The sequence below is a fragment of the Dipodomys spectabilis genome, unplaced genomic scaffold, assembly GCF_019054845.1.
Source record: "Dipodomys spectabilis isolate Male_0828 unplaced genomic scaffold, ASM1905484v1 ptg000026l, whole genome shotgun sequence".
NCBI classification, from domain to species: domain Eukaryota; kingdom Metazoa; phylum Chordata; class Mammalia; order Rodentia; family Heteromyidae; genus Dipodomys; species Dipodomys spectabilis.
The window spans coordinates 11,510,628-11,535,536 of NW_024870703.1; the positions used below are offsets into that span (position 1 = coordinate 11,510,628).

The following is a 24,909-nucleotide window of genomic DNA, read 5'->3' on the forward strand; positions in this document are numbered from 1 at the left end:
CCAGGAGCTTGAACTCAGGGCCTAGGCACTATCCCTGAGCTATTTCACTCCAAGCTACTTATTTTGCTCTACCACTTGAAGTGGAGTTCCATTTCTGGTTTTTGGGGGCTAGTTTATTGGAGATAAGAGTCCCACAGACTTTTCTGCCTGGGCTGGCTTTGAACTATGATCCTTAGATCTTAGCCTCCTGAGTAGTTAGGATTACAGGTGTAAGCTACTCGCATCCCACTCCAATTGTGGCTTTTTGATAGTCAATTGAAGAGTCTTAAAGTCTTTTCTGCCCAGGCTGGCTTCGAACTGTAATCCTTACATCTCAGCCTCCTTAGTAGCTAAGATTATAGACGTGTGTCACCAGTGCATGGCTGCTCTGGTTATTTTGAGCTAGTTTCTCACTCTTTGCTGGGGCTGACCTCCTGTTTATACTTTCAATTGTAGCTGGAATGATAGGTGAGTGATACTACACCCAGTCTTTTTTGTTAAAATAGGAGTCTCATTAACTATTTTGCTCTGGGTGGCCTAGAATCATAATCTTCCCAATCTCTACCTCCAAAATTGCAAGGATTCCAGGCATGAGCTACCATGCCAATGCAGGAATAGTAAATTTCAAATCAAGTTGTACATGTCTGAAACTGTTTTAAAATTTTAACTTAAATTAGGCGGGCACCGGTGGCTCATGCCTATAATCCTAACTACTAAGGAGGCTGAGATCTCAGGATCACGGTTCAAAGCCAGCCCAGGCAGAAAAGTCCGTGAGACTCTTATCTCCAATTAACCACTATAAAACCGAAGTAGTGCTGTGGCTCAAGTGGTAGAGTGCTCGCCTTGAGCTGAAGAGCACAGGGATAGTGTCCAAGCCCAGAGTTTAAGCCCCATGACCAACAACAACAACAACAAAAAATTAAATCCCTTTCTTTTCCAGTCAATAGGCGAAGGTTTCAAAGAAGCTGTTCAATATGTTTTACCCAGGCTACTGCTAGCCCCTGTTTACCACTGTCTGCATTACTTTGAACTTCTGAAGGTAAGAACTCTTTTAGTGGTATTTATGAAATATACAAATGTGTTGTTTTTTGGGTTTTGGTTTTGTTGTTGTTGTTGTTGTTCTGAGGATTGATACAGGGCCTTGTGCTTGCTAGGAAATATTTTCCCACTTGAGTCTGTCCTACTTTAGTTTTGATAGGACTTTGTGTTTTTACCCAGGCCTTCTACCTCTGCCTCCTCAGTAGCTGGCATTAAAGACATGAATTATCACTCCTGGTCTTGTAATTTTTTTTGCTACTCCATTTGTAAATTATTAGGCAAAGCATTGATGTACATATACCCATTTTCTTTTTTTCTTTTTCTTTTTTCTTTTGCCAGTCCTGGGGCTTGAACTCAGGGTCTGGGCACTGTCCCTGAGCTTCTTTTGCTTAAGGCTAACACTCTACCACTTGAGCCATAGTGCGACTTCTGGCTTTTTCTGTTTATGTGATACTGAGGAATTGAACCCAGGGCTTCATGCATGCTAGACAAGCACTCTACTACTAAGCCACATTCCCAGCCCACCCATTTTCTTATTCCAGTTAAGAAGCAATTGTAAGTAAATATGCAAAAGAGTAGTACATTTTATTCATCTTTAAAACTGAATATTTTCATTTTATGGAGTTTTGTATGCAGGGGTCATTGTTTTATGACAATATTGGATGTTTGTATCCAAATTTCCATTTGGGGACCTCAGTAGATTTAGGGACTCAGGTAAAGGATCCAATGTGAGAATAAGGATAAAATAATACAGAAATTCAATTCACTTGATTTTCATGACTCAGGTTTGCAAGTATCTCTGTTAAACTGCTGATCTTTGCTTTAGAAACTGAGTTTACATAAACCCAGTAAAAATCCCTCATTTGAAACCAATTCAGAATATTGAGAAGGACTGAAGGGAACCTTTTTCTTTTCTTTTCTTTTGTTATACATTGAAATTACGGAAAAGGGAAACCTTTAGTCTGTATGAACTGTAATTAGTTAGTGTAGTACAAAGTAATGTTCTGTTTTCTTTTAATAAAGTAGTCAAAAGAAGACATGTTAATAATGTTATTTTTCTAATAATTTTGGAATATAGGAACTTGCTTTATGTATTGATGAGTTAGCAGTTGCTTTCAGCATATCTTGACACTACCCTCTGTAGATAGCTGTGATTCACATTTAGGACTAAGGATTAATAGCCAAATCAATTATTAACTCTGTATTTTGGCCATCACCCCTTTCTAAACTCAAAGAGATCTTAGTTTTATAATCACAAAGAATGCATATTTTAAAATACCCATCTTTAAAAATTTAAGTTGAGTTGAAACTTAACAGAAGTGCCTATAACTTCTTTTGACTACACTAGTAGAGAAGAAATAAAAGTTCAGTTGATTGATTTTTATTTGCTTGTGTAATGCTTTATACAACGATTGAAGCAGGTATATCCGCAGTTATGAAGTTACTATTCCTGGTTCATTTTGACTATGGTGAAGGAGGGAGAATATGTTTGATCGACAATAAAAAACCTTTCATGAATCAGAGTTGCCTTGTCCCTTGCCAATTGAGAACCTTTTTTTTTTGGCCAGTCCTGGCAAAAAGCTCTTAGTGATCTGTTCCAGACTGCAAATGGCATACCATTTAAAATTTTTGATAATACAGAATTTTTTGTTCCAATTGTATTTTATTGGCTGGGAATGTGGCTTTGTGGTAGAGTGCTGGCCTAGCATTCATGAAGCCCTGGGTTCAATTCCTTAGTACCACATAAACAGAAAAGGCCAGAAGTGGCACTATGGCTCAAGTGGTAGCGTGCTATCCTTGAGCAAAAGCTTAGGGACAGTGCCCAGGCATGGAGTTCAAGCTCCAGGACTGACCAAAAAAAATCCCCCAAAACAAAAAAACAACCAATTATCTTTTATTTTTTCCTTTCTCTTTCATTAGCATGTATTAATTGTACAAAGAAGTTATAGGATGATGATGATTGTGTGTGTGTGTGTGTGTGTGTGTGTGTGTGTGCACGCGTGCTTGTTGGTCCCATGGCTTGAATTCAGGGCCTGTACACTATCACTGAGCTTTTTGTGCTCAAGGCTAGTGCTCTACTACTGAGCCATAGCTACACTTCTGGCTTTTGTTGTGTTGTTGTTGTTTTAGATAAGAATCTCAAGAATTTTCCTGCCCCAGATAGCTTTGAACCTCAATCCTCAAGTCTTAGCCTCCTGAGTAACTAGGATTACAGGTGTGAGCCACTGGTGCCTGGCTAGGATAATCAAAAGAGAAGCGTTTGGTATATTATGTAATTCCTTACAAAAAGTCACTGATGAAAGTGGCTCTTTTTCTTTTTTCTTTTCTTTTTTATCAGTTATAAGGCTTGTAGTCTGGGCCTGGGCGCTGTCCCTGAGCTATTCAGCTCAAGGCTAGCACTGTACCACTTGAGCCACAGCGCCACTTCCAGTTTTCTGATGGTTATTTGGAGATATGTCTCATGGACTTTCCTGCCCAGGCTGTCTTCAAACCATGATCCTCAGATCTTAGCCTCTTGAGTAGCTATGATTATAGGCGTGAGCCACTGGCAGCTGCCTTAAGTGGTTCTTTTTCTAAGAAAATAGAAATGTTTTATTGTAGAGAATATGAGTTTTTATTGTGACTAGAATAGGATACTTTAGATGAGGTTAACTATGATCACATTTGGTAATGTAATCTTAGGATGTGGTAGTTTTTTTTTTATTTTAATTTTTTGTGAACATACTGTACAGAGGGGTTACAATTACATGGGCAAGATAATGAGTACATTTCTTATCAAGCATTGCAGCTTCCTCCTTTGTTTATCCTTCACATCCCTTCCCAGCCTCCCCTCCACCCCCAGGATGTGGTAATTTTTTAACTAATTAAAAAAACTATTTGTAAAGTTAAATTACTGTTATTGTACTATGTTATTAAGTAGGCACCCATGAAAACTTGGTATTAAATAATTGCTTTGATAACCACAGGATGCTTTTTTGTTAGTCTCATTTACATACTAGCTACTGCTTTGTTTTTGTAGCAATAATAAACCACCCCTTTGATGTCAGTTAGCTTGAATTATTATTATATACTAGTGCCCAGTTTAAATCAGTTGTTAACTAAAAGAAGAAAAGAATGCTTATCAGAAAGGTCACCTTATACTGAAATTTATTTTAGATATTTACCTAATGATATGATGGACATCTAAAATTATTTCATCAGAAAAGTTTTGAGTCTGAAATAACTTTGGGTGTGTGTGGATTATTTGTTTTTGTTTTTTTCCAGTCTTGGGGCTTGAACTCAGGTCCTGGGCACTGTCCCTGAGCCTTTTTTGTGCTCAAGGCTAGTGCTTTACTATGAGCAACAGCACTATATCTGGCCTTTTCTAAGTAGTTTACTGGAGATAAGAGTCTCATGAACTTTTCTGCTTGGGCTAGCATCAAACTATGATCCTCAGATCTCAGCCTACTGAGTAGCTAAGATTACAGGCGTGAGCCACCAGTGCCCATCTTGGATGTATGGTTTTTAAAATACTAAAAATATTTTTAAGATGCCAGAGTATTCTGTACACAGAATGCTACAGTTTAAATGGTAGATAAATGGCAAACTTGAATCAGTTTTTAGAATAGAAAATCAAATGTATATCTAAACAGATTTATCTTTATATTCTTTGTGTTAGAATTTGATATTTTAGAATTTGATACGTTGATATTTGATATGTTAGAATTAGCAATATAAAAAATTAAGAATAATGTATCAGAGGCTTAATAGTCCACCTGTTAATGTCAAATCTTACTGATATAAGTATCTCTGGATTTTTGAGTAATTGTAGTCTCAACTCAGAGAAATAGTATATTCTTCAGTGGTACTTTCATTAAGCTGCTTTTTTTTCTTTTTTTGTCAGTCGTGGGGCTTGAGCTCTGGGCCTAGGTACTGTCCCTGAGCTCTTCAGCTCAAGGCTAGTGCTCTACCACTTTGAGCCATAGCTCCCCTCTCTGTTTCTGGTGGTTAATTGGAGATCAGAGTCTCACGGGCTTTCCTGCCAGGGCTGGCTTTGAACTGCAGTTCTCAGATTTCAGCCTCCTGATTTCAGCCAGCTTTTGTTTTGTTTTGTCTTTTCTTTTTTGGTACTAGGTATTGAACCTAGGACCTTGCACTTGCTAGGCAAGTGCTTTGTCACTGAGCTACATCCCAGCCCAAGTTGCTTTTCTTTTAATGTATATAGCTGCCTAAAGCCTAAACTTGAAAATGTTAGTGGTAACATTTTATTTGTCTCACAAAATTATCCCAAGAGGCAAATTGTTCAGAATAGTACAGGTGGAAAGTGCATTTATTTGGAACATAGTCTTCAGCTTGCTTACCAATTAATGTCAACATGTCAACATTTATGTATACAATGCCTACTGATCAAAGTGACCCACCTTCTATCAGTCTCCTTGAATTTTGTGTGTGTGTGTGTGTGCGCGTGCGCGCGCGCACGTGCGTGCAGGTAGATGGTACTGGGGTTTCATGCTTGCTAGATGAAGACTCTACTACTTGACCCATGAATCCAGTTCTTTTTCTCTCATTATTTTTGAAATTGTCTCAATTTTTTGCACTGATTAGCCTGGACCATGGTCCTTCTATTTAGACTTGCCACCACACCCAGCTTTTTCTGTTGCAGTTGGTTCTTATAAACAGTATTTTTCTTGGGATTGCCTGGAACTTGGATCCCAATCTCAGCTTCCTGCAGAGCTAAGATGACAGTTATATACTATCATGTCTGGCTTTTGATTGAGATGGGGGTCTCTTAGAATTTTTGTACAGGCTGGCCTTGAATCACAATCCTCCTGATCTTCATCTCTTATGTATTTTAGGATTATAGGTGTTACCTCCCATGCCCTGGTATAATATGTATATTATTAAGTTTTTTATGCTTTGGAAAACATCACATTAGCCTTTTATTTTTGTAATAATATGTAGAATTTCTTTATTTTACATAATTGAGACTGAACTTTTTTCTTATGTAAATACCTATAATAGAAACTGTAGGTTTTGTTGTTGGTGGTGTGTGTGTGTGTGTGTGTGTGTGTGTGTGTGTGTGTTTAAGAGAGAGCTGGTTTGAGGCTTGAACTTAAGCCCAGTGTGCTGTCCTTCAGCTTATTCATTCAAGTCTGTGATCTACCATTTGAGCCTCAGCTCTACCTACAGCTTTTTCCTGGTTTATATGAGATAAGAGTCTGCCAGGACTGGCTTCAAACCACAGTTCTCAGATCTCTTAGTCTCCTAAGGAGATGGGATTTTAGGCATTTAATCCTGGGCACCTGATAATTGTACATTTTTAATAAATATAAGAAACATAATTACTTTGAATATTTTGTCATTTTGTTTTTCAGGTCTTTTTCTTTGTGATAAAGTAGATTTTCTGAAATAGTTGGTGAAAATTCTATTGATAAAATACTATTTTCTGACTTTTTTATGTTCACCAGAAGCAAGTTTAGGAAGTTACTGAACTACTGTTAGTTATTATTACTCATACTTTCTATTAAATGCTACTCAATTTAAAGCTGCCTTATTGTGCTTGTGCTGGTTCACACCTATCTATAATCCTTATCTACTGGGAAGGATGAAATCTGAGGATTGAGAGACTTATCTCCAGTAAACCAGCAAAATACCAAACTGGAGATGTGGCTCAGTGGTAGAGCACCAACCGTGAACAAAAAAGCAAAGTAAGAGTGCAAGACCCCAAGTTTAAAGCTTTGGTTCTGACTCAAAAAAAAAAGCTACCTTATTATATTTGTCATTAGTAATGATCACTTAGGTCTTGTTAAATCTGGCATACATAGATATTTGTTACTAATTAAAAATGCACTTGAGGTTCATAAATATAGATATTCCTGGCTTTACTTAACATCTTAATATGTAGATACCATCAAGAGTTCTTTATGAAACTAATGTTAATTCTATAGAACTACAAAGAAAACATGTACACTCAGATTGTGTGTTACCATTTACAAAGCACTTTGATTTTTAACATCAGCCTTATAAAGGAGACCTTGCAAGCTTTTAAAAATCTCTGTTCAGAAAGAGAAAAATAAGACAGCTCAAGAAGCTTGCCTAAGCTTACACACGAGTAGAGTCAGTTCTGATGGCATATGTCTTTAGTCCCAATCCTGCTGAAGCAGGAGGATCACTTGAGTCTAAAAGTTCTAGGCTAGCGGGGGCAACAATGAGACCCCATCTCAATTTTTTTTTTTTTTTTTTGGTCGGTCGTGGGGCTTGAACTCTGGGCCTGGGCGCTGTCACTCAACTCTTCAGCTCAAGGCAAGTGCTCTACCACTTGAGCTACAAACCACTTTCGGTTTTCTGGTGGTTTACTGGAGATCAGAGTCTCATAGACTTTTCCTGCCAGGGCTGGCTTTGAACTGTGATCCTCAGATCTCAGCTTCCTGAGTAGCTAGGATTACAGGTGAGAGCCACCAGTGCCTGGCTCAGAAATTTTTTTCCTTTTCATGATAGTGTATCCTACATTGTATATTTATCTTACCATATAATAATAATCCTGATCAGTATTAATATAGTGATACAGTAATAATATAGTGATCAGAGACCTAAGACCAAATTCTATACTTAAAAAAAATCTTATTTATGTGTCTAGTGCTATGCTAAGTCCTGTAATAGTTAAAAGGCAGTTTATGCCTCTTGTTTCTCCCCCTCTCTCTCCCTCTCTCTTGTTCTCTCTCCCTCTCCCTCCCTCTCCCTCTCTCTCCCTCTCCCTCTCTCTCTCTCCCTCTCCCTTCCTCCCTCTCTCTCTCTCTCTCTCTCTCTCTCTCTCTTTTGATGGTCGTGGGTCTTGAACTCTGTGCCTGGGCACTGTCCCTCAACGATTCAGCTCAAAAGGAGCACTCTACCGCTTGAGCCACAGTGCCACTTTTGGTTTTCTAGTGGTTTATTGGAGATCAGAGTCTCACAGACTTTCCTGCCCGGGCTGGCTTTGAACCGTGATCTTCAGATCTCAGCCTTCTGAGTAGCTAGGATTACAGGCGTGAGCCACTGGTGCCCAGCTGGCTTGCTCTTGCTGTCTGTCTGACTTTTTCTCTTTCTTTCTTTCTTTCCCTTCCTTCCTTCTTTCCTTCCTTTCTCTCTCTCTCTCTCCTTTCTTTTTTTTTCTTTTTTTGGGTCCGGTTGTGGGGCCTGAACTCTGGGCCTGGGCGCTGTCCCTCAGCTCTTCAGCTCAAGGCTAGTGCTTTACCACTTGAGCCACAGCGCCACTTTTGGCTTTTTTCTTTTTGCTTATGTGGTGCTGACGAATCGAACCCAGGGCCTCATGCATGCAAGGCAAGCACTCTACCACTGAGTCACCTTCCCAGCCGTTTTCTTTTTTCTTTTTTTTTTTTTTTGGGGGGGGGGGGGCCGGTCGTGGGGCCTGAACTCTGGGCCTGCCCCTCAGCTCTTCAGCTCAAGGCTAGCGCTCTACCACTTGAGCCACAGCTCCACTTCCGGCTTTTTTCTTTTTGCTTATGTGGTGCTGAGGAATTGAATCCAGGGCCTCATGCATGCAATCAAGCATTTTACCACTGAGCCACCTTCCCAGCCCTCTCTCTCCTTTCTTTTTGTGCTAATTCTGGAGCTTGAACTCAGGGCCTGGACACTATCCCTGAGGTTCTTTTGCTCAAGGCTAGCACCCTTACAACCTGAGCCACAGTGCCATTTCTGGCGTTTTCTGTTTATGTGGTACTAAGGAATCGAACCAGGGCTTCATGCATGCTAGGCAAGCACTCTACTACTAAGCCCCATTCCCAGCTCTCTTGTTTCTTTTCATACATAAGTTGAGAAACTGCATATTACTGATTGTCACAAAGGTGTAGGATGTCTTTTTAACATGTTCCTCTTGGTTTTTAATGTGGAAAATTTAGTTACCTCTTACTACAGATGAAGAAAATACACAAAAACATTTTTAAAAGAATACATTTTATGACACATTTAACATTATTGTGGTAGAAAGTATTGAATGAATGTCATATTTATCCTTATATATAAAATAGGTTTATTATCTTATCCAAAAACTGTTCTTCTGGTTCAGAATTGTCCCTTTTGCCTTGTAGCAGTTAGAAGAAAAGAGTGAAGATCAAGAAGACAAGGAATGTTTGAAACAAGCAATAACAGCTTTGCTTAATGTTCAAAGTGGTATGGAAAAAATATGTTCTAAAAGTCTTGCTAAACGAAGACTGAGGTGAATATGCTCACTTTTTACATGTCTTCCTTTTCACTCTGAATATTGTGGTATAATATCAGGGATCCCAGTTCCGTACCCAAGTAAACAATGAAGAAAATAGTTTTAGTGACAAGCTTGGTCTTTCAGAGGAAGTGACATCAAAGCCAAGAGAATTTGTTATTGTTTGAAAAACCTTTCATATTTGTGCATTTTCCTTGCATACTCGCAGACAAGACCTCCTGAGAATCAACTGGTAAGCTAAAGGAGAGCTAGAGCAAAATGTATTCAGTAGATTTATGTCAGCATCATTGTTTTGTCAAAGTAAAATTAGTAGTGTCCTTTATTTTAGGGACTATGTAACTTGAGGCATTAATTCTAATAACATTGCTTCCACTTTCCTAATTATAGTATGTGCTCTATGTTTTTAGCTTTGGGTCATGTCTATTTAAACACTTCTAAATTAATTTTAATCTCTTAAATTTCTTTAACTATATTGGGCTACTTTTTAATATTGTCATTTTAAATATTTAGTAGCCAAGGTAGAAATAATCATTTTGTAGCTGAAATTATAGGATTGAATTTTGTTAGTAATTTTTGTTCTTTTTAGAGCACTGAAAAAAAATCTGTGACTTTAATTTAAAATTTTTTATAGTGGTGTTAACACTAATGTATTTGGCGAATTCATGAACACTTTATCAATGTGATTTTTTTACAGTGTAGTTTTACCTGTCTTTTATTTACATGAACTCTAGAGACTCTCCTCCGTATACTAATATGTCTTTTCCTTTATCCCAGTGAATCTGCGTGTCGTTTTTATAGTCAACAAATGAAGGGGAAACAACTAGCAATCAAGAAAATGAACGAGATTCAGAAGAATATTGATGGTTGGGAGGGAAAAGACATTGGACAGTGTTGCAATGAATTTATAATGGAAGGAACTCTTACACGTGTAGGAGCAAAACATGAGAGACACATATTTCTCTTTGATGGCTTAATGATTTGCTGTAAATCAAATCACGGGCAGCCAAGACTTCCTGGTGCTAGCAATGCAGAATATCGTCTTAAAGAAAAGTTTTTTATGCGAAAGGTACAAATTAATGATAAAGATGACACCAATGAATACAAGCATGCTTTTGAAATAATTCTAAAAGATGAAAATAGTGTTATATTTTCTGCCAAGTCAGCTGAAGAGAAAAACAATTGGATGGCAGCATTGATATCTTTACAGTATCGGAGTACACTGGAAAGGATGCTTGATGTAACAATGCTACAGGAAGAAAAGGAGGAGCAAATGAGGCTGCCTAGTGCTGATGTGTATAGATTTGCAGAGCCTGACTCTGAAGAGAATATTATATTTGAAGAGAACATGCAGCCCAAGGCTGGAATTCCAATTATCAAAGCAGGAACTGTTATTAAACTTATAGAAAGACTTACATACCATATGTATGCAGGTAAGAAATAAGAAGTGCCTGTTAATGTTGTTTTCCTGCTTTAAGCTAATTGTCTTTGCTGTCTGGCTTATTGTGTCTAAAATAGAAAAGTAACAACAAAGACTGGCTCCACTACTTTATATGTCTTAAAATTTTAAACTTTTTTTTCTACTTCGCCTTATCATCAGAGTTACAGATGAGAAAATGAGGTTCTTGGCTTAAATGTGCCACTATAAAGCAGAAACAAACAAAAATTAGTAATAAGTGATCATTAACATCTAAAAAGTATTTCTATTTCTCCACTTATTCTCTTTTCATTATTGATAATGATAAAAATAAGTACAAAAATTTTAGTATGCATCCACCACTAAAAGTGTGCTTGCTGGCTATTTAAGTTTTGAGTCTATAAACAATCCTTCAAGCCATTTTCTGGTTATTTTTTCTTAATGTATTACTGTTACTTAATAAAATAGTTATCACCTTAGCAGTTTTTAAGAGACAAACCTGTTTAAACACCTACAGATCAAATATAGTGGTTGAGAGATAAGGAGCATAAAATAATTTTAAGTAATTTTATTTTTTGTGATAAGGTAACATGATCATCTGTTTTTCAATCTTCAACTTCTCTGTGCAGTAGGAAGTCTGATAATTGTCCAGTTTCAGAGTTGTGGAGTGGAAAGAGCACTGAACTTTGATTTTGCACCTTCACTTGGCTGTGTTCTAATGTCTCACAACTAATTTTTCATCTATAAGTATTAAACATCAAACAGCTACATCTGTATCTTAGAACTAATGAAATGTTAGATGTGAAAGCTCTTTATAAATATAGATGTAAACCTGTTTTCAGAGAATGCTTTTATTAAAAAGACATTTACATGATTTCAAATCAAATGTGACTAAAAGTTATATTCTTAAATAGTTGAATGTGAAGATTAGATTCTATCACTATATTCCTTAGTTTTAAATATATTCATTCATTTATCTATTTAAGTAAAGATGAATAGAACTTAATATTTCTCCATTCGACTTAGAAAAAAAACACCAGAACTACTTCCATGGCTTGAAAGAAGGAAAATTAAAGTAGTATTTTTATCTGTTATACTACTTTATAAAAGAAAATGTTTCATATGTACATGTCACTGGGATAAATAAGCTAATGTTTAGTTTGGTTTTGGTTTTAGTTTATTTGATCTCCTACTGGTATAGATTTTTTTCTAGTTTTTCTAGAGTAACAATACTAGCTTTACAGGTAGTTTGGGTTCTTGAAGCACATATTTGGTAGTAGTAGGCCATCACTAAGGCATCTTGACTGTAGCAAAAGATAACTATTCCAGAATTCACTTTTTATTTAGTTTTTAGAAATTTCTGTATTCAGTGTGTTCATTTTGCTGATCTAAAAATTAAATAAAACGAAAGACAAACTTTGTTTTAAGAGAAGTTCCTTCTAGTAATGTCCTGAAAAATAAAATGTCAGTGTTGGTTTTAAAAGTGTTGTGACTCAGTTTTTGTTTTTTCCCTGCCTCTAGAGCTGGGGTTTGAACTCAGCCTCTTGCTTGTTAGGCAGGCGCTTTACCAAATGAGCCCCTAGCCCATGGCTCATTTTGTCAGTGTTCCTTTGAAATTTATTGGAATATTTTATGTCAAATATATTACTACTATAACTGGAATTTGCCACAAACTGTCATTTGTAGAATGTGAAAGTGTTATTATTAGTTGAGACATTCTATAAGGCTTGCTCACTGAACTTATTACTGGCAATATAGAATGTGTTTTTAATAGACCAGCTATAAACTTATGAAAACATGAAATCTATTGTTATTGTTGTTGTTATTTTGTGTCAGTACTGGGGCTTGAACTTGGAGTCTGGGTGCTGTTTTAGCTAGCACTCTACCACTTGAGTCATATCTCCACTTCCAGCTTTTTGGTGGCTTCCTGAGGAACTAGGATTGCAGATGTGAGCCACTGGTGCCTGGTCACCAATTATTTTTAAGGTCCTCTCCAGCTGAAATTGTTTTGTGTCTGATTCTGATAATAACAAATCCAGTTTCCATTGTTTTAAGAACTGGTCTACTTTTACCTTTCTTCAGCTTTAATAAACTAGGAATTTTGGCATGAGTATTTGTTTAATAAGTATTTTTATTGAAGAATATGCAGTACAGGCTATGGCTTACACTTGAAACAAAAGCTAACATTTAACTTGCGCATTTTTACTATAGAATTATAATAGAAATTGTTGTATACAATACATGGGAAAATTTAATAGCTAGTGGTGTAGGACAAGACGTAGAGGTGTTATTTAGATTATTATAGGTTGGTAAGACATTGCAAAAAAAAATCAAACGGGAGAGAAACTGGTTTAACCTTGCTTAAAGGAGAGATTAATTATGGCTTCAGCCAAATTGATTCCTCAAGGCATTAAACAATAATTTACAAAAGGAGGAGGCTGTAAATCTCTACTGCTAGGATAGACGTCCAAGCCCTCACTTTATAGAAAAAACCAAGATCCCTGAAGATTATATGATTTGCTAGAAATTTTTAGTTCCAGAAATTTGTTGAAGAAACCAGATCTCTTACTCTGTAGAGTACTTCACACCCTATTATGCTGACTCAAAGTGAATTTTTTTCATTTTAGAATATAATTTAAAAAAGTTATGTAGTGAATGATAAAAGTAAAAGGAATTACGAATGCCTAATATAAATGTGTTCATTTCATCTTTAAATAGTTAATAAAATTCAGATATTCTTGAAACAGCTGACTAGATAAACTGCCATTGTAATGCATAGATTTTAATGTGTTAGATCTCTCTCTCTAGCTTACTCAAAATGCTGGCAGTGGAGTATAATGCCTTGTGTATGCTAGATAAGCATTCTATTACTGACTTACGCTCCCAGACGTGTCATTTCATTATTGTTTTATTTTATTTCTACTTATTAAGACAGGATCTTGCTTATGTAGCAAAGGCTGGTCTCAAACTCAATGATTCTCCTGCTTCCGCTTCCCAAGTTTTAGGTATGTGCCACACACCTGGCCCATTCTATGTTTTGGTATAACACAGTCATTAGTCTATTGCTGTCATTTATTCTAAAAAAGAAAACTTAATTTTATTCTAAAAAAGTTAAATTTAGGTGAACTAAAAAATTATTTACTTGTGTAAAGGGTACAATAGATCTTTTGTGGAATTTAATTACACTGGACTTTTTGCTCCAGTGTTTCTGAACTATATTCACTGAGTATATCAGAGCTTTGGGATTTATTCCCAAATGCTAGGGGTAGGGTGGGGTGGAGAATTACCCAGTTGGGTTATTCTAAATCTGGCAGTAATATGAAGAGACTATTTCCTTACTTTGAATGAGCAATCACAAAGCAGTGTGCCCAAGGAAAGGTATTGGGAATAGGAAGTTTATTTCATAAAGTTATTGTAGGCAGTAATATACAAGTTCATTATTGAAACCTGACAATGTAAGTAGAAAAATGCTTGCTGGTGTATCCAGTTCTATTTTAGAGAAATGAGATGTCTCTTTGGTAAAGATAATAGATTCCAGAACTGACATTATTTGGAAATGGAAACTTTTATATGAAATTTGAGGAAAGAGAGCTTCCTTTGCATAGCAAACTTCTCCTTTATCAAAGATGGAATTGAAGAAAACTTAAACTAGAATATATTTTTAAAGTATTCAAAAAATCCTTTACAGTATTTTAAGACTTCTGTTTCATGCACTCACATATAAAATATTAAATCCACAATAATTTATTTTGAATGTGTGTCTTAGTTCTGTTTAGGCACTTAACTTTTAAAAATCTTTTGAACAGTTTTTGATCCATAGGGCAGTGCTGCTCTATTTTTAAACTCTGATTTTTTTTTTAAGTGTTTGTGCGTCAGCATAGCGTCTGTTTCCTTTTTTAAGGAATTCAAGAGTGATTGTTTGTAAGTCCTTGCTGGGGAGTGTATTGTTTCTTGCAGCTTTTAAACAGCTATATTAAAGGGAGTATTATCACATAAGCAGACATCCTGATTAACTACTGGGGAGGGGGGAATTATTCATTATCAGTCTCATCAATCTTGCCATATAAAATGTCAAGTACTAATCAAAATGGGGACACAAGGATTAACTTTATCACCTCACCATTAAACATTCTAAACATGAATGTAGATATATCTGAATTCCTAGAATTTTGGAATAATTCTGCAGTAAAATAACAAAGGTTTTATAATGAAGGAGACAGAGGCAACTATAGAAAGCCAGCAGAAAAACAATAACTACATCTTCTGTTTGAAACAGCCTGGCTCTATCCAGGCTTAGGGCTAGCAGGTATTTGTATAGAGAGTGGGGAGAGAAGCAGAGAAGCTAGTGGCCATGTTGAAATCTTAGTTCGGGGGGAGAGAATTCAAAAAGAAGAGTCATGTTGCCTATGTTGAAGCAGAAAAAGACTGCAGGGAAAGTTTTTGTTGTCGATAATATAGAAGTCCATTAGAGGATCATATTTAAGGAAGAAGTTTGCAAGTAACCTTTGTGAACAGTTGATAAACAGGGAACATCTAAGATTTTTTTTATTTTCTTTATGACTATTTATGTTTGTGTTTTGAAGACAAACTTGGACTTTTTTTTTATGTATCTGCCTTCAATTTCTGAAACGTCATGTTAGAATAAAGGTAGATGATGGTTGTCCACAGCCAAACAAGTATTTCTAAGCTTTTATCACTCCCTGTTAAAGTAGGTACTCAGGTTTTTTTGGTGGGGGGGGGAGGGAGGGGATTACTGGAGTTTGAACACAGGCATTCAGGCTTGCTAGGCTGGTGCTCTACGACTTGAGCCATGCCTACTCTTTTGCAGGACAAGCAACTTTCCTGCCTAAGCTGTCCTCAAACCATGATCCTCCAGATCTCAGCCTCCAGAGTAGCTAGAATTAGACATGAACCACAAATTTTCTTACAAGATCACATACCCTGTCCTTATTGATGGGTATTTTTTAGTATCAAATTACTAAGCTTTTTACATCATCAGTGAGGTAAAGATTTCCAGTGGTTAATATGGCATGGTATATGTTGCAGTCACTGAAGTGAAAAAATCAATGTAGTAGAAGCAAAAATAGCTTCTGGGGTAAATGGGCTTTTCTGTACAAAATTTCAGATATAACTATGTTCTCTCAATGTTAAATTATTTAATTCCTTGGTTTTTTTTTTCTTTAGGTTCAAAAAGAATATAGCCCGAGATATATGTAGCCTAGTTTCTTGCCTTATTTTCCCCCTTTTGGCAAGTCTGCTCTTCCAGCAAAGCTAAAAATAGCTTAAACTTGAGTCATTTTTAGACCCTGCTACACCAGTGATGCTTGTGGGAGTGTTGTTTCATGGCCAGAAGCTCTCTTTAGAATACAGTATACAGGAAGGTACAGCTGCTGCTTCCCAAAATCTGGAAGAAAACTTACCAAGACTACAAAATCACAATGTGATTGCTCATTTCTTAGTAGCTTCTGGTGCCTTTAACGAAGATTAGCAATTAGAGCTGCATTTGAACTAATCTATAGTGATTATATAGCTCATGCATAAATTGTGCATATTTAGATCTCACAGCTGGGGAAATCTTTAGCCCTCCCGCTTTTATGGTGCTGGGCCCAGGTCCAACCCCAGAGCCTTACATGTAGGAAATATTCTATTTGCTACGGGCCCAGCTCCTAAGGAACTCTTTAACCCAGGGAGGTGACATGTCACAGTAGAAAAGAGCACCAAGCACTAAGTCAAGAATCCTTTCAGCTCTGCCACTGCCCTGTGTGGCATTAGATATGTTAGTTCTTTTTCACCTGCTTCTCTCATCTCACAGATCCTGTGAATAAGTCAGGTGAAAGCTCTTGGGGACATTAGATAGCAGCCACCAGGGGCTGACGTGGCACTGAGGCATTCCTGTCTTTCCCAGCGTCATCAGCAGTTACTAAAGTGCTGAAGTGGCTTACGAAGATGAAAAGTCCAGTTTTCTTAAGACATACGTTTTGCTTTTATTCATTTTCAACTTCAAGGTACCTTTGATAGCCCACAACATTTTAGCCTGACTTTAGATAGCATTTGAGAAGAGATAGTTCTAGATGTTGTTTTTTAATCTTCCAACTGAAATACACTCTCCTTCATAGGAGGGGATGAGCGTACCCTAAATGTGGAGTGTAGATCGGGGATGCTCGGAGACCTCTGTACTGAGTGCAGGGGCTCTCTCTACAGTGACAGCTGAGGGTCCCTATGTTGCCACTGCTGTTGCTTCCTAAACACATGCTGTTTTGAGTGGCCTCACCTTACAAATAGATCTGCAGAACAGGAAGAAGATTCTTGAAAGGGAAGATTGTGATGAACGATAAAAATCTCTGTTTTAAAATCTTGTACAGCCTTCTGTTTTAAAATCTGTTCTTCTGGTTGAGACATTAGTCTTTAATTGAGGAACTCTGGAACTGAAGACAAACAATAAAATACCAACAGAAAGGAAATTATTAAGGAATTATATGTATTTAAATTGCTTTTATTCAGTAACCCACTCAAGGCTCAGAGGTATAAAACTAGAGGAAAATGGAACATTTAAAAGCTACTATATTCTTTTAAGCCAAGTGTGGTGGTACACATCTGTAATTCTACCATATGGGAGGCTGATGCAGGAGGATTTCAAGTTGAGGCCAGCCTAGGCTACAATAATATATATTTATTAGGCAAATTTTTCTTTAACTTGAAAAATCACTGTAGTTTTACACTTAACTTGTCTCTTAAATTGATTCATTGTCTTGACCACCACATGTTGATTAGATATAGATTTCTGCTTCATAATAAATCCATGAATTTGCCTTTTTACTCTTGGGGGTAAAAGTATGTTACAATATTTTAAGGGAAAAATTAGAGTGCTTCTTAATCAGGTAGAGTCAAACAGAAAATTTCAAAATACATTCTGATTTTACTAAATCATGTGCCAAGGAAAGATATGTACTTCTTAGCAAACTTTTAATCCACAGTGTCTGTATAGCTTGACAAAAATAAAGGCATTTTCTCCCCTTAAGGAAAGTACCATTTGAGTCAACAGTCCCTACTGTAAGTAGGAGAGTGTTCCCACAAACAATTCAAGTTAACGAACTTTTGCCTCCTTTTTTTTTTTGGTCAGTCATGGGGCTTGAACTTGGCCTGAGTGCTGTCCTTCAGCTCTTCAGCTCAAGGTTAGCACTCTGCCACATGAGCCATAGCGCCACTTCCGGTTTTCTAGTGGTTAATTGGAGATAAGATCTCATGGACTTTCCTGCCTGGGCTGGCTTTGCACCATGATCCTCAGATCTCAGCCTCCTGAGTAGCTAGGATTACAGGCGTGAGCCACCAGCGTCCGGCTTGCCTCCTTTTGTAAAAGCCTCTTAGTGCTATTTTTAGACCTTGGTGAAACTGAATTATAAAAGGGAATGACTATTTTTTTCCAGTAGGGGAAGATGTTTTTCCCCTGGTTATGCAGAAGGCCATCTCCTATGCTCACGACAGCAGCCTTTCTCCACAACTTTGGAGAATACTGTCAAGGAGAGATGGGAGTAGGCCAGGCCTGTAGAAGTGATCTCACTCAATGAGCCTCCTGTTTTACTTCATGGAGGTATGAATGAAAAGTAGGTCCTTTCATGGAAAGAGTTGGAGACTCCTGCTTTTATGGTTGAATTCTCATTGTTACTACTTGAAAAACAAAAACAGGAATTAATATTTGGGAGCAGGACCAAAACAACAATTTTGTATAATTCTGATCCAGTTGGTAATTCTAATAGCTTACAGAATCTTTGTAAGCATGTTTTAGCAGTTATAAATAAGGCCTCTGGCAATTAAAAGTTTAGAAACAGTTTGTAACTTGATCAACTAGTTTCAGATCCAGTTTCAAGTGGTATGCTCTATAACATGACTAAAGAAATGAAGATGGTTAATCCTCCCATGCAGATGTCAGGATATGCATTGGCTATGCTGTTGCCTTTTTTTTGACTAGGGATATTAACTAGCTGGTGATGCTCTGAGATCCAGGTCCCAGATGTGAACCGGGTTCAGTACTCAACCTTTGCTTTTGTTTGTGCATTCCTGTAGCCAATGATGAATTTAAGATTGGGTCTTAGAGAATGCAGAATGCAAAAAATAGGTGATGTAAAATTTTAATATCAATATTTTTACCACTGATTTAGGAAACACTAAAACCAACAGTAGTACATTACAAAGTACAAAGTTTCCTACATGTTAAAGTAATAAAGACTTTTGAAATTGATTGAAATGTTGATAAAGTTTTAACCAATCAGATTTAAAGACTAATATATCTTTCCTTTTTCTCCTTAGATCCCAATTTTGTTCGGACATTTCTTACAACATACCGATCCTTTTGTAAACCTCAAGAATTATTGAGTCTTGTAATAGAAAGGTATGTCTTTTTTTTTCTTGGACAGTCCTAAGGCTTGAACTCAGGGCCTAGGCACTGTCCCTGAGCTTCTTTTTGCTCAAGGCTAGCACTCTACACTTGAGCAGCAGCACCACTTCCCAGCTTTTTCTGTTTAAGTGGTGCTTAGGAATCGAACCCAGGGCTTTGTGCACGCTAGGCAAGCATTCTACCTACCACTAAGCCACATTCCCAGCCCTAGGTATGTCAATTTTTTAATGTTTTAAGGTTTTTATTTTTAAAAAGAGATTAGTCATAGAACATTGGTTACCCTTGAAAATTATGTCCGCTGATTTAGAGTTATTCTACAAACCAGAAATGAACATCAGTCCCATACTTTTACAAGTTGTATTTATTTTTAGATTTTTACATGTATTTTTATGTTTCTAGTTAAGTTTTATCTATCTTGGCAAGCGTTAACTTCTTTTTTCAAATATTGTCAATAGCTTTTGTATTACAGAAGCCTCAGTGGTTTCTCTGGTGTATGTAGCCTCAGTAATTATTTTGCTATATTCTCTTGACTATGCTAACAAGTGAAAAAGTATGTGGATTTTTATTTACAATTAATATTTTCATTAATTTTTTTCCCTTAGGTTTGAAATTCCAGAGCCTGAGCCAACAGAAGCCGATCGGATGGCTATAGAGAATGGAGATCAACCCCTGAGTGCAGAACTAAAAAGGTTTAGAAAAGAATATATACAGCCTGTGCAACTGCGGTAAGTCTTAAATAATAACTGAAGTAAACAAATGTTTATCAAATTTCAGCTTCAAAGTTGAAATATATAAGGACCTTTCCCAAGCAAAAAGATAACAAGTAAAAGGACTGAGTTAAAGAAGAGATGTCTTAAATTATCGTATTCATATTAATTAGAGTTTTGAAAGATTATTTTGACAAAAATAACTATTTATACCAAGTTTGGGTTCCCTTGTGATTCAATTCTTTGTTAATGCCATAGGGTGTTAAATGTTTGCCGGCACTGGGTAGAGCACCACTTTTATGATTTTGAAAGAGATGCAGATCTTTTGCAACGTATGGAGGACTTTATTGGAACAGTAAAAGGTATGTTTCTCATAAATGCCTAGTTTTATATATGATAAAAGCACCAATATGGTGCTTATCAGTTTATAGCATCATAGATTTGAGTGCTAAGGAATATTTATGATGGTATATGCCTTTAGGCAAAGTCACTTGGATTCTTTCGACTGTACTTTTCTATCCAAAAGATGAAGAGCTAGGTTTGATAATGTCCAAGGTTTCCCTTCTAATTTAAAACATTCTACAAGTGTCTGATTCCCAAGACATTCTAGTCAATCTTTTTACTTCTGTTGTATACTCTAAGTGAAAATCAGAAAAGTTTAAAATATTCTTATTTATATAGTAAAAATACATCCACATCAAAACTCAGGCTGATATGAGGGAATCAGTCTTCTGATACTGTTTGGTTTATAAAATTCATGTTAATTAGATTAATGTTGAATTATATAGTTCTTAATCTTTGAATTTGTGGAAAATAAAACTTTTTTGTGTTGTTTTTTTGTCGGTTGTGGGGCTTGAACTCTGGGCTTGGGTGCTATCCCTCAGCTCTTCAGCTCAAGGCCAGCTTTCTACTGCTTGAGCCACAGTGCCACTTCCAGTTTTCTAGTGGGTTATTGGAGATAAGACTCTCCCAGACGTCGGAGGCCGGGTGGGCGCTGTGGCTCATGCTTGTAATCCTACCTACTCAGGAGGCTGAGATTTGAGGATCTTTTTTGAGGTTCAAAGCCAGCTTGGACAGGAAAGTCCGTGAGACTCTTATCTCCAATAAACCACCAGAAAACCGGAAGTGGCGCTGTGGCTCAAGTGGTAGAGTGCTAGCCTTGAGCTGAAGAGCTGGAGGACAGCGCCCAGGCAAGCAAAAAAGAGTCTCACGGACTTTGCTGCCTGGGCTGGCTTTGAACCATGATCCTCAGATCTCAGCCTTGTGAGTAGCTAGGATTACAGGTGTGAGCCACCAGCGCCCAGCTGAAAATAAAACCTTTAGGGGAGGATTAAGATAATGTTTAGAACTAAAGTTCAAAACAATTTATGTTTCTAGTTTTATTTAGAAAGGATCTAGAAGATAGTAACATACTAAATTATTAGCAGTGGTTGCAGGAAGATGAGAGGAGACATGAAATGGGAAAGGGGAACTTTCAGTTTTTATTTGGGTCATTTGAACTTTATAGCAGCTATAGAGTCAGATATCACATGTGATTTTAATTATTTTTAAAATAAAATATTAACTAGAGAATTTTTAAGTGTTTTAAAAATGTATTTCAGGTAAAGCAATGAAAAAATGGGTTGAATCCATCACTAAGATAATCCAAAGGAAAAAAATTGCAAGAGACAACGGACCGGGTCATAATATTACATTTCAGAGTTCACCTCCCACTGTTGAGTGGCACATAAGCAGACCTGGGCACACAGAGACTTTTGACTTACTCACTTTACACCCAATAGAAATCGCCCGTCAACTCACTTTACTTGAATCAGATCTATATAGGTATGTAATTTGACAGTCAAGTTGAAAGTTTCTGCGTCCTATAGAGTTCTCATAAGATGTTAAGGAGATGGCATATGAACTATTTAGTAGCAATAAGGTTTGTGAAGCAGTTCTGCTTTTACTCCTTTAGTCTCTTTTGTTCTCCTTGAATTTATGCTGTCCTTTTTTGCAAGCGTCCTTAGTGAAGCTAGGCTCAAATCCTGGCTTTACCAGTTACTGGCAACCTTAACCTCCTTTGTAACTTTTCCTGTTTCTTAGAAGCTTCCTGAAGACTAAGTGAGGCTAAAGATCATACTGACTTCTGAGGCTCTTTTGAGATTTAAAATAGTTGATATGTGTATGGCTTATTAGCACATAGTACAAGTTCAATAATTGTTCGTTACTGCCATAACAAATTTAAGCCATGACTATGTACTATTGTACATCAGTGTAGCTACTGACTCAAGAGTATGCTTCTAGTTCTAAATTCTACTTAGTATCTCAAACTAAATTATTTTTAATAACTAAATGAGGAAAAAAGCAAAATGTATAGCCCTCCTTCCACAAAATACCATTATATTCCCCCAAAATTTTATTATTTTATTACCAGGACTCTGTGTTCTTGCGGGGGTTTTTTGTGTGTGTGTTTTGGGGTTTTGTTCTGAGGTATTGAGGTTTGAACTAGGACCTTATGTTTGCTAGGCATTTACCACTTAAGCCATGCCTCTAGCCATTTTTGATTTTGTTGTTTTCCAAATAGGATCTTACTTTCTGCCCGTGCCACCCTGGATTGTGATCCTCCTATTTATGCCTCCAATGTAGCTGGTATACTACCAGTCCCAGCTTTTTTTGGTGATACGGGGTTTTTGGCACTTTTTGCTTGAACTGGCCTTTAACTGCAATCCTTGGTCTCAGTTTTCTGAGTAGCTAACATTACAGTTTTAAGCCTCTGTGTCAGCTTGTAGTGGACTTTTTTTTTTTCTCCATTAGACAAAAAGAAAAGAGAATGATGATTTTAGTGATCATTGTACCCTCTTTGGAGTAACTATTAGATATTGAATATATATATAATGTGTTAGGAAAAATGTAGAAATCTGAACTTTTTATAAAAGCTATAGAAAAAGATACATAATTATAATTTTGTGTACTATATTTTCATAAGCCTTTCAGTTGGTGAAAGAGGAAAATTTGTGATGAGTTTAGTTTTTATTTGTCTCACTTATATAATAAAGCATTATATTAGAGGGGAAAGTATGTTGTAACATTTTCTGTTGATTTTAGAGCTGTGCAGCCATCAGAATTAGTTGGAAGTGTATGGACAAAAGAAGACAAAGAAATTAATTCTCCTAACCTTCTGAAAATGATCCGACACACCACTAATCTCACTCTCTGGTTTGAAAAGTAAGTATTCTTGACATATGTATATTTATATCAATCATTTATGTTAAGAATTGTGGCACAACTTTCTTTCTAGGTACTATGTGTCTCTTTGTCCTTCCTTGTACATTGAATGGCTATTTTTTCTAATTAAAGTTTTTTTAAATTATATTTAAGACTCCCCCACTTTTCTTTTCTTTCTGGTGCTAGGGTCTTGGGGGCATGCAAGGCTTTACCAGTGAGCTGTACCCCAGACTTACCATCTACATCTTATCAGAATAAACTTCATATTTATAGTAGTTTAATTCCAGTGATATATAGAAATATCGTTCATATATGTGTATATTGTCTCACTACCTCCCTTCTGTTTGCTTCTGAAGTTTGAACTAAGGACTAAATGCTTGTTAGGCAGGCATTCTATTTTTGAGCTCTACCTTCCATCATACGCCTCCCTCCTTTTTTTGTGTGCCAGTTCTGGAGCTTGAATTCAAGGCTTGGGTGATGTCCCTGAGCTGTTTTCACTCAAAGCTAGTGCTCTACCACCTGAGCTACAGCTCCAGCTTTGATTTTTTTTGGTGGTTAATTGCAGATAAGAGTCTCACAGACATTGTTGCATGGGCTGGCTTCAAACTGCAGTCCAGAGATCTTAGCCTCCTAAGTAGCTAGGATTACGTGAGCCATTGACACCTAGCTCTATCCTTTTCTTTCTTTCTTTTCTTTTCTTTTTTTTTTGTTAGTCATGGGGCTTGAACTCTGGGCCTGGGTGCTGTCCCTTCAGCTCAAGGCTAGTGCTCTACTACTTGAGCCACAGTGCCACTTCTGGCCTTTTCTGTTTATGTGGTGCTGAGGAATCAAACCCAGGGCCTCATGTATGTGAGGCAAGTGCTCCACGGCTGAGCTACCTTCCCAGCCCCTCCATCCCTTTTTTGAGTGATGATTTTTGAGATGGGGGAGGGTCCCTGCTTCCTGCCAAAAGTGGGATGGTAAGTGTACCACCTCAGCTTCTATTAGGATGGAGTCGTGCAACCATTTCTGCTTGGGGTTGGCCTAGAACCTCCATCCTCCTATCTCAGTCTCCCACAAAGCTGCGGTGGCAGCATGTACCACCAGCTATTGGTTGAAAAGGGGTCCTGCCTGGACCTTACAAGGCAATCCTTTCCATCTCAGATCTCAGCCTTTACAGTAGCTTTGATTATATACATGAGTTGGCACCCAGCTCTTTTTTCTCTTCGTGGTACTGCAATAAACCTATTCATTGTTTTATACAGTTGCTTTGTAAATAAGATAAGAAATGAAAAGGAAATGCAGTTATAGTATCTTTTATAATTACACAATTTTATAATTACACAATATTTGTTTTATAATTACACACTGGATACTTTTTTTGTGGATTCTAATTACTACCTAGAGTTACTTGTTTTCACCCAGAAGAGAACTTCCTTTAGTCTCTTTTATCCAGAGAGTTAACTAGCAACCAATTCTTTATTTTTGTTTATCTGAGAAAAATCTTTCACCTTCATTTGTGGACAATAGCTTTATAATTTTTCTTCTGTTAGCACAGATCTATTCTTGAGCCCTCTCTAGTTCTTAGTTTCAGTCAAGACATCAAATTTGATGTCTTAAAATAACTTCTGTTGCTTTAATGATATTCTTTCTCTGTTTCTCTCTGTCTGTCTCTCTTTTTGTGACAGATCTAGGCCTTGAACTCAGGTCCTGGGTGCTGTCCCTGAGCTTCTTTTGCTCATTCTACCACTTGAGCCACAGTGCCACTTTTGGTTTTTACTATTTAGATGTTACTCAGAAATCAAACCCAGGGCTTCATGCATGCTAGGCAAGCACTCTACCAATAAGCCACATTCTTAGCCCATAATTTTATTTTTGAACATAGCATATTTTTAAATTTTTCTGGGAGATAAATAATATATAGTAAAATAGCTACTATATAGAACATATACTATAAGATATTTTATTAATAGCATAAAATATAATATGTAATAATATATTT

General features: G+C 36.9%; 1 protein-coding gene across 2 annotated transcripts in view; it reads left to right on the plus strand.

The window, feature by feature from the left end:
* The window catches only part of Sos1 (SOS Ras/Rac guanine nucleotide exchange factor 1), a 108,816-nt gene that overhangs the window by 57,496 nt on the left and 26,411 nt on the right, over window positions 1-24,909 (plus strand). For both annotated transcript variants that reach the window (XM_042675413.1, XM_042675414.1), the window contains exons 8-15: window positions 920-1,018; window positions 9,081-9,208; window positions 9,986-10,641; window positions 18,930-19,011; window positions 19,620-19,742; window positions 19,983-20,086; window positions 21,326-21,548; window positions 22,809-22,928. In XM_042675413.1, coding sequence (XP_042531347.1) covers window positions 920-1,018; window positions 9,081-9,208; window positions 9,986-10,641; window positions 18,930-19,011; window positions 19,620-19,742; window positions 19,983-20,086; window positions 21,326-21,548; window positions 22,809-22,928 — 1,535 coding nt within the window. The remainder of the gene's footprint in view (window positions 1-919; window positions 1,019-9,080; window positions 9,209-9,985; window positions 10,642-18,929; window positions 19,012-19,619; window positions 19,743-19,982; window positions 20,087-21,325; window positions 21,549-22,808; window positions 22,929-24,909) is intronic.